Here is a 9,297-nt window from a genome sequence, read left to right on the forward strand (position 1 = left end):
ACAAGGGGGTGCAGTGGCTCACGCCTGTAATCCTGACACTTTGGGCGTCCACGGCAGGCAGATCATTTGAGGTCAGGAGCTCAAGAACACCCTGGGTGACAGAGCGAGACTCTGTCTCAAACAAAAAAAAAAAAAAAAGAAAAGCTTTCAACTTACAGGTTTGTTCATTAATATATTCATAAGAACTTAACTGTACCAGCCTGAAAATAACATTTGTACTTGCTTAGAACCTCACTTATCCTAAAATGTAAGGAGAGAAAAATGCATTAATATTAAGTATATTCAGTGACTTTACTAAAATGTAAGGAGAGAAAAATGCATTAAGTATACTTATTCAGTGACTTCACTGTTAGAATATTATAGAAATAAACCTAGATTCTTTGTAGATTCTTAATTCTCAAGCTCACTTTGAGTTATTTTTCTCATTTTTTTCAGTTTATAATCAATAATTTGTAATTAAGAATTTTGAGGTGGCAGTGAATAGTGATTTTGTTTGTTCAGATAATTTTTTTCCTCACACAGTTGCGGTCTTGTAGTAAGAGTGAGTTGATATCTAAGAGCTCAGAGATCCTTATGATGTTTCAGCAAGTTCATCGGAAGCCCATGGCATCTTTTGTTACCACCCCTGTTCCACCAGACTTTACCAGGTATGACACAGTTTTTAATTTCATTTTCATTTGAAATTTATGTGGAAATGCATATACTTGTTTCAAAAGAATGTTTTTTTTTAATGCCATGTCTCTGTCTCTCTTTTCTTTTATAGCTAGGGTCTCACTTGTTGCCCAGGCTGGTCTCAAACTCCTGGACTCAAGTAATCTTCCCACCTTGACCTCCCAAATTACCAGGGATCATAGACATGAGCCACCACACTTGGCCACTCCATAGCTTTTTAAGGTCTTGTTATAATGGAGTGGTCTGGTGAGCTCTGTTTTATACATACAAATCTAGTTCTCCTGAAAAGTCTCACAGACTTATACTTTTGACTATTAAGAGAAAATGATAATGAACTAGGAATCATTTTTTTTCCAAGAGCTCCATCTTCCATAGTATAGAAAACATAGTTGATTACATTAGCTTCATCAGTGTACCTTTTGAATTAAACTATATCTTCTAACACAAAACTCAGAAACCGATGAAATGCCAAAAGAATTTGAAGGTCATGCCATGTTACCTCCAGATCCTAAAAGATAGAGAGAGGAAATAAGTATGGCAAAAAGTATCGTAGTTTTCGTCTTGAGCTAAACCTTAGAATTTTTCTGAACAGCATATTCCTTCAAGCATGTTTGTAATTATTCTGTGATATTAGACTGGTGGTTTCTGACTAGCTGTTGGAATCACTTGGGATTTGCCTGAAAATTAATCAGTGCTGGGTCATACCATACTCCAGGCCATTTGAAAGAAAATCTTTGGGTGTATATTACTCTACTTGGGCTGCCATAACAAAATACCACATACTAGGTGCCTTAAACAACAGAAATGTGTTTTCTCACAGTTTGAGAGACAAGGATTCCAAGATCAGGGTGTCAGAAAATTCACTTTTTTGCTTCAGCTTGCAGACAGCTGCCTTCTTTCTGTGTCCTCACCTGACCTTTTCTCTGTTCTTGCTTGGAGAGAGATCAGTCTCTGGTATCTCTTTCTCTTTTTATGAGGCCACAAGCCTTATTGTATTAGACCCACTATTATCAACTCATTTAGCCTTAATTATCTTCCTACAGGCCCTATCTATAGACACAGTCACATTGGGGGTTAAGGCTTTAATATGGTAATTTTGGGAGACACAATTCAGCCTGTGACATTGGGTTCAGATGGACATTTTCAGTTTGTTCTTTTAAAATCTCCTTAGCTTATTCTAAGATGAGGGGTGAAGCCACTGCTTCAGATAAATATTTTGGTGTGACAGACTTTATCTTATAGAGATGACTTATGGAATACTATCAAGTTTTCCTACCATGGTGAGGGCTGTGGCACATTTAGAAAACAGCCTTTGTTATAAAAATGTTTATATGTTGAGCTGCCTTTTCTTTTTCTTCTGATATGTGATGCCCTCTGATGACCACAGAACATTCATTATACTATTTTATTTTTTATTTTTTTAATTTATTGTTTTATTTACTTATTATTATTTATACTCTGTCGCACTCTGTTGTCCAGGCTGGAATGCAGTGGCGTGATCTCGGCTCACTGCAACCTCCACCTCCCAGATTCAAGCAGTTCTTACACCTCAGCCTCCTGGGTAGCTGGGAATATAGGCATACACCACCATGCCCAGCTAAGTTTTGTATTTTTAGTAGAGATGGGGTTTCTCCATGTTGGCCAGGCTGGTCTCAAACTCCTGACCTCAAGTGATTTGCCTGCCTCAACCTCCCAAAGTGCTGGAGATTATAGGTGTGAGCCACCATGCCTGGCTGCATTCATTGTACTAGAGCATATCGTTTAAGCCAGGGCTTTTCAATCTTGGCATTGTTGACATTTTGAGCATAATAATTATTTGTGGGGTGAGGTGAGCTTTCCTGTGTTTCATAGGATGTTTAGCAGCTTCCCAGTAGCACTCCCCACCCCACCACCTTGCAGTTATGACAGAAATGTTTCCAGACATTGCCAAATGTCCATGGGGACAAAATCACCCCTGGTTGAGAATCACTGTTGTAAGCCCTTCTTACTCGTTATAGATGCTACAGTCCTATAAACAGAAGGACAAAGTTTTTCTGACAGCTAGAACTCCGGTGGTTCTCATTGACCAGTAGAAGTCTTCCTTTCTTTCTGATTAACAACCTCATAAAATATTCATATCTTTTTAAAGCACTGACTTTTTTGTTTAAATCTTTATTTCTGAATGAAAGCACTCAATATTATTAAAAGGACTAGGTTTTTGCTGTCATTAAGTAGACTTGGTTGAAGAATGTTCACCAAAATCCCTAGGATGCCTCACTGATAGTGTGGTCAGCTATTTCAGTTTTCAAGATATGTTTTCTGAACCATTTCATCACTTGTGGAATGAAACAGATTTTAACTTAAGGGTCATATATAAAAATTAGTGTTTTTCAGTTCAAAGTGTAGTGCATGGATGACCTAAGTCACAGCTATGTGTGGCATTTGTCTGAAATGCAGATTCCCAGGCCAGCTTTCCCAGAATCTTTAGAGGTGATATTCAGAAATGTGTCTTGAGCACTCTAAGTAATAATAATGTACTAAAGTTTGGGAACCATTGATGGATGTAAATTCCCATTCTTATACCACTTTCAGCAGCTCATCAGGCAGGCAACAATGCTCACTAGTCTGTTAATTAAGCACTTTTAGGGCCTTCTCTCTTTCTCCAGTAATGCTCACTACCTTATTGGAAACTTTGGCTTTTAGTTAATTCTTATTAGAAACCCATTTTATTAGTTGCAACATATGGGAAAAGAGGGCCAAATAAGAAAGGCCAACATTCGTGACATTAAGTTACACACCAAAGTTTAGATGTGCAAAGCAGTGGTGTTTCTGTTGCCTTTAGTTCCATCAGTTAGTAATTGGTGATGGAGCCACAATGGAGAAGAAAAGGTCACTAAATCAGTGAAGTGTTACTTATTAAAGACCATGTGCCCAGTATTGTTGCAGGTGCTGCATGGGAGAAGAGGAACTAAAAATCTTACTGTGGGGCGGGCGCAGTGGCTCACACCTGTAACTACAGCACTTTGAGAGGCTGAGGCAGGCAGATCACCTGAGGTCAGGAGTTTGAGACCAGCCTGACCAACATGGAGAAACCCCATCTCTACTAATAATACAAAATTAGCCAGATGTGGTGGCGCATGCCTGTGATCCCAGCTACTCAGGAGGCAGAGGCAGAAAAGAAAAAAAAAAAAAAAAGAAAGGTAAAATAGTATAGCCCTCAGTTCATAGAGAGTTTTATGTTTCAGGGAGAAATAGTCAAGTTAGTAAGGAGAACCAGTTTCTATATAGCTCAGGAGTCTATTTCCTTAAGGAAGAAAATGGATACTTGTGGTTCTCCCTTTTTTCCCTTTGTTCATGAAGTTATGATGAGGTTACTGGTCTGAAGATTTGCAGATCAGTGACTTCCAGATTACTGGGCTAGAGATGGTTTGAGGCTAGTTTCCCATGTTCTGTGAAGACAGAGATTCACTGACACCATCATGAGATGAATCCAGTCTTCATAAAGACCAGAGCAGTCTACACTTCTGAAAGAGGAGGAGAAAATTTTAAAACTATGAAAAGATAAAGCAGTGCCTCATCTGCAGCCACAGAATGGTAACATCAGTATGACTGAAGATAACCTCTAAATGAATGAGCATAATATGGAGATGTGGTGGTAGAATTAGATGGCCTAGCAGTAGCAATAGCTTTGTGTGTAAATATAAAGAATGCAAAATCGGTGAGCCGAGATCACGCCACTGCACTCCAGCCTGTGTGACAGAGCAGGACTCCGTCTCAAAAAAACAGACAAACAAAAAACCACAAAAAAATTTAAATTAAAAAAAAGGAAGCAAAATAATTTCTTTTGTGAAAGAAATTTTTGAGCAAATATTTCCAACTCTATGAATCTGCCAGCAAATATTTGTAAATATTCATTCAATGAATATATATGCCAGCTATATTTTAGGCATGTGTTAAGTGCTAGCAGTAAGCACAGTGCAGAGCTCTTTGGATTTATAATTATGATTTAGAAAAACAGATTATTGGAACAGTAATAAAATTAATGTGGTAACTGGTGATAGGGGAAGTAAGTATCCTGTTTAATGCTGCCCCATACCACTAATTTGTCATTATACTATTTGTGTCCAAAAGGTTTTCCATAGAAAAATGTACATATGTGAAAGTACGTCACAGTACCAGTTTTCTATGCTCTGAATGTGGTCATTTTCTCTTAGCAAGTGAGACTAGGGTAAACTGGACTGTACCCTCTTGGTTCATGAGTATTAGTAACCTGTGCTTTTTAGCCTGGAAGCTTTCTACTTCACCATTCTGAGTTGAAAATGGCATCTCCTGTTGTTTATTTTATGTTCTGCTAAAGTCTTTTGACCCTTAATGGCCAATAAAATATGATAGTGATAGTCTGGACTTAGAGCAGAAATAACAGTAACAACAACACAGGAAATAAATCACACTGAACATGGCAGAAGAAATAGTATGCAGATTAGCAGGCAACTGGGGATTGATTAAAGTCTTTGCATGTTGTGGAGGATATTCTGTACTTGATAAGAGACCTGATTGAAAGTTGCACAAAATTACAAAAGCATGTCAAATTTGAAGACTATACTGGGAAAGCTCCCTTAGAGCTCTTACTATGTTTATGGTTCTAGAAAGGCTTCCTAGGCATTAATTGCATTGGCCCTGCTAAATGGGGTTTGTGTATATTGAGTGCTAGGAGATCATATAATGGGAAGACCTTAGAGCAAACCTCCAAGAGCATGTGACTTCTAATCTGTTATCTGAAAAAATAGTAAGGGTTAGCCAGGCAAAAGGATATGGGGATGAGGAATGTGAGTCTTCTAAGGAAGGATAACAACTGACTAGGGATATCGTAGGGATTCTTGACATAGTCAATTTGGATAGTAGCTATATAGTTAATCACAGGGCAAAGTACATCTACTTACCGTTTAAAAGATGTGACCTATTTAGCTATATGTACTTACACTAAAATAAAGAATTATTTATCTATATTGTATTGCAAGCCACTAATTTCTTTAGACACTATCACAGTGTGGCAGTGCTGTAGGTGTATCTTTTATCTTGTTTTGATAATAACCAAAATTATGATGAATTGAACTTTAGAAAATATACCTGAAGATGTGGTGAAATGGTTTGCAGTTTGTTGTTTTGGTAAATCTGTAATTTTATATATCAAATTCATAACACTGTATTAAAACTGTATGATAGTCTTTTTCATAGTGTTTTAATGAATTTTGAGGTGTTCTAATGACAGTGTACAAACCATCCACATAATTAAAGGTAGTTAGCAGCAAAGTGACGTTTAGTCCATACTGTGATTATAATGCAGTTCTCTTTGAAGAAGATTGGATGGGACTAAAGTTGCTTGAAGTAGTTTTGACTTGCCAGGAAAATATTAGTGTGCTAGTCCCTCACAGTTGCCCCTTAGGTAATGAGGTATTCATCCTATAAAAATGTATAGATTTGCTAGTAAATAGTTTCAAAGTATTTGAAGTCTGTTAATATTTCTCATAATTCATTCCAAAAAAGGAAGTTTGGGGATTAATTGTGATATCGCTGACTGTTGGTTCATTTTTTAAAGCATGTTTATATCTGTTTCATAATTCAGATACACACCCTAAGCGTCAATTTCTTTTTCCCATTTCCATGAGTACTTTTAAAGTGTATTTCCAGTACTCACTTTGATAATTAATTATATAATGTATTGCCTTTTTTAAGGGAAAAAAAATTTTATAAAATATTTATTTGTTGATTTATTGATTGAGACAGAGTTTGGCTCTGTTGCCCTCGCTGGAGTGTGGTCGTGCAATCTCGATTCACCACAACCTCCGCCTCTAGGGTTCAAGCGATTCTCGTGCCTCAGCCTCCCGAGTAGCTGGGATTGCAGGGGCACACTACCACATCTGGGTAATTTTTGTGTATTTTTAATAGAGATGGGGTTTCACCATGGTGGCCATGCTGCTCTTGAGCTCCCGACCTCAGGTGATCCACCTACCTTGGCCTCCCAGAGTGCTGGGATTATAGGCGTGAGCCACCTCGCCCAGCCAAAAATCTTTTATAAAGTATTTGTATCTCTAATTTAATTGCATACTTGATGGTTTTATGAAGTCATTTGATTTAATGTTATGTTCAATAAAGATTTAAAAATATTTCTTAGATTTTAGTTTAATAAAGTTTTTAAGATTCTACTGAGGGACTTGGTTTTTTTAGGTAAATGGAATTTTAAACATATAAGCTAAATAATTTTTTTTGTCTTTGCTTTCTTTTAGTGAATTAGTGCCATCTTATGATTCAGCTACTTTTGTTTTAGAGAATTTCAGGTAAGAGTTTTTGACAATTCTGGTTTTTTGTATGTGTATATAAGGAAGAGCCAGGAAGGTATTCTTTGGTAAGACAGTAATCTAGTGAACTGTGTCACTCACTTTGGAAGTCTTAGAAGAATAAGTTTCATATTAGAAACATAGAGGTTATTTGTGCTGGATTTTGTTGTATCTTTAGACTGACTGCTTCTCTAGTCTGGGAAAAGGAACCTTTTCTTTTTGTTTTGAGACAGGGTTTTGCTCTGTCACCCAGGCTAGAGTGCAGTGGCATGATCATTGCTCACTGCAGCCTCAACCTCCTGGGCTGCAGCAATCCTCACACCTCAGCCTCCCAAGTAACTGGGACTACAAACATCTGCCACCACACAGATAGGGTCTCACTGTTTCCTAGGCTGGTCTCAAACTCCTGGGCTCCAGTGATTCTCCCAACTCAGCCTCCCAAAGTGCTGGAATTATAGACATTAGCTGTGGTGGCCAAAGTGATTATACTGCCCAAAGTGAGGAACCGTTTTAAATAAGAGAGATCACTTAGCTTTGGCTAAGGTGAGGGGCCGGACAGTTAGAGGTTGATGAGCCCCCACTTACCCATCCTCAGAAATAAAAGTAGTGAGAAGAAATCCATTGAGATCCATTTATCTCAGCTCAAAGTGAAGAATTGTGGATAGGGGCCATTATTGTAAGAAATTTGTCAGTTATGTGTTAATTTTGTTTGCTTTTACTACTTTTTCTCTAAGATCAGAAGTGAAGATCATAACATGCAAAGGTTCTTAGCAATTTGTCTTTGAGGGCAGCATGGAAATGGAAACAAGTAATACAAGGTCTTCAGGAGAGAAACTCCAAATAATAGGCAAAGGCCATCAAAATAAGGCCACACTGGGCGGGGCATGGTGGCTCACATTTGTAATTGCAGCACTTTGGGAGGCTGAGGCAGGTAGATCATCTGAGGTCAGGAGTTCAAGACCAGCCTGGCCAACATGATGAAACCCCTTCTGTACTAAAAATACAAAAGTAAGTTGGGCGTGGTGGTGGGCGCCTGTAATCCCAGCTACTTGGGAGGCTGAGGCAGGAGAATCGCTTGAAACCGGGAGGTGGAGGTTGCAGTGAGCCAAGATTGTGCCACTGTGCTTCAGCCTGGGCAACAAGAACAAAACTCTGTCTCAAAAAAGAAAAGCCACACATAATTTATCCCTCTTCTCATTTAATTTGTCTTTTCTTATGGGATACTTTTGTGGCTAAAACATAGTCTCTCTGAGGTTTTTCCCACATTTATTAAGGTTTAGTGTACTCTCGTTTTTCAATGTTAAAAGATGATTATACTGCAGGGAAGTAAGGAAGAAACATTCTGGGTTTTATTTTTAATGGTGAAAGACTGCTTGTTGAAGTATTAATTAAATTTGGGAGACTTAGTGATATATTCCTTTTCCCTTAAATGTCACAATTTTGAGGGGTTTTTTTTCCCCTGAAACTTAAAAGATATTGCTGAATATTTCAGTATCTTTAAATTTTCTTTATTTCAGAATGTAAGCATATCTAAACTTTTACAGTGGAATTTTGACCTGATCAGTCACCTTGTTATTTGTCTAAGATTTTGAATATGTAACAAAGAAACTGGTTGGTCTTTCTTTTTGCCTGTTGCCATTTCACAACAGTTTTGATCTTGGGATTTGGTTGGTTTTCTTTTTCGTTAGCACTTTGCGTCAGAGAGCAGATCCTGTTTACAGTCCACCTCTTCAAGTTTCAGGACTTTGCTGGAGGTTAAAAGTTTACCCAGTAAGTTTTTGATGTTTCTAATAAATTTTGAAACCGAAGTCTTTCTTTCAGAGTTCTGTAGTACACTAGTTTGATTACTGAGAACTGTTAACTCTTCTTATTTTTTGTTACATATGCTGTCCCTGTTCCCTGTTCCCCTTGTCCCTCCATATTAGACAACTGTTTGTCCTCACCTAGTTCTCTAATATATTCTGCTGGAAGGCCTGTTGGAAACAATATTCCCTGAGTTCTCATATGTTGAAAACAGTTTTTGCCCTTTATATTCTAAAGCTAGTATTGCTGGATATAATATCCTTGGCTCATATTTTCTTTCATTGGGTATCTTCAATATGCAATTCCATTTTCTTTAGGAAAAGTGTGATAATAAACTATTTTTCTTTACTTTTAAAGATGTTTGGGGCCGGGCGCGGTGGCTCAAGCCTGTAATCCCAGCACTTTGGGAGGCGGAGACGGGCGGATCACGAGGTCAGGAGATCGAGACCATCCTGGCTAACACGGTGAAACCCCGTCTCTACTAAAAATACAAAAAAAAACTAGCCGG

General features: G+C 38.0%; 1 protein-coding gene across 1 annotated transcript in view; it reads left to right on the top strand.

Moving 5' to 3' along the window:
* TRIM37 (tripartite motif containing 37) overlaps window positions 1-9,297 on the top strand; it is a 133,122-nt gene that overhangs the window by 36,270 nt on the left and 87,555 nt on the right. Inside the window, exons 9-12 of the mRNA XM_011953774.1 lie at window positions 523-647; window positions 6,936-6,986; window positions 8,675-8,756; window positions 9,147-9,148. Of these exons, the coding sequence (XP_011809164.1) occupies window positions 523-647; window positions 6,936-6,986; window positions 8,675-8,756; window positions 9,147-9,148 (260 nt within the window). The remainder of the gene's footprint in view (window positions 1-522; window positions 648-6,935; window positions 6,987-8,674; window positions 8,757-9,146; window positions 9,149-9,297) is intronic.

The sequence above is a fragment of the Colobus angolensis genome, unplaced genomic scaffold (assembly GCF_000951035.1).
Source record: "Colobus angolensis palliatus isolate OR3802 unplaced genomic scaffold, Cang.pa_1.0 Scaffold37, whole genome shotgun sequence".
In the NCBI taxonomy this organism is placed as follows: Eukaryota; Metazoa; Chordata; class Mammalia; order Primates; family Cercopithecidae; genus Colobus; species Colobus angolensis.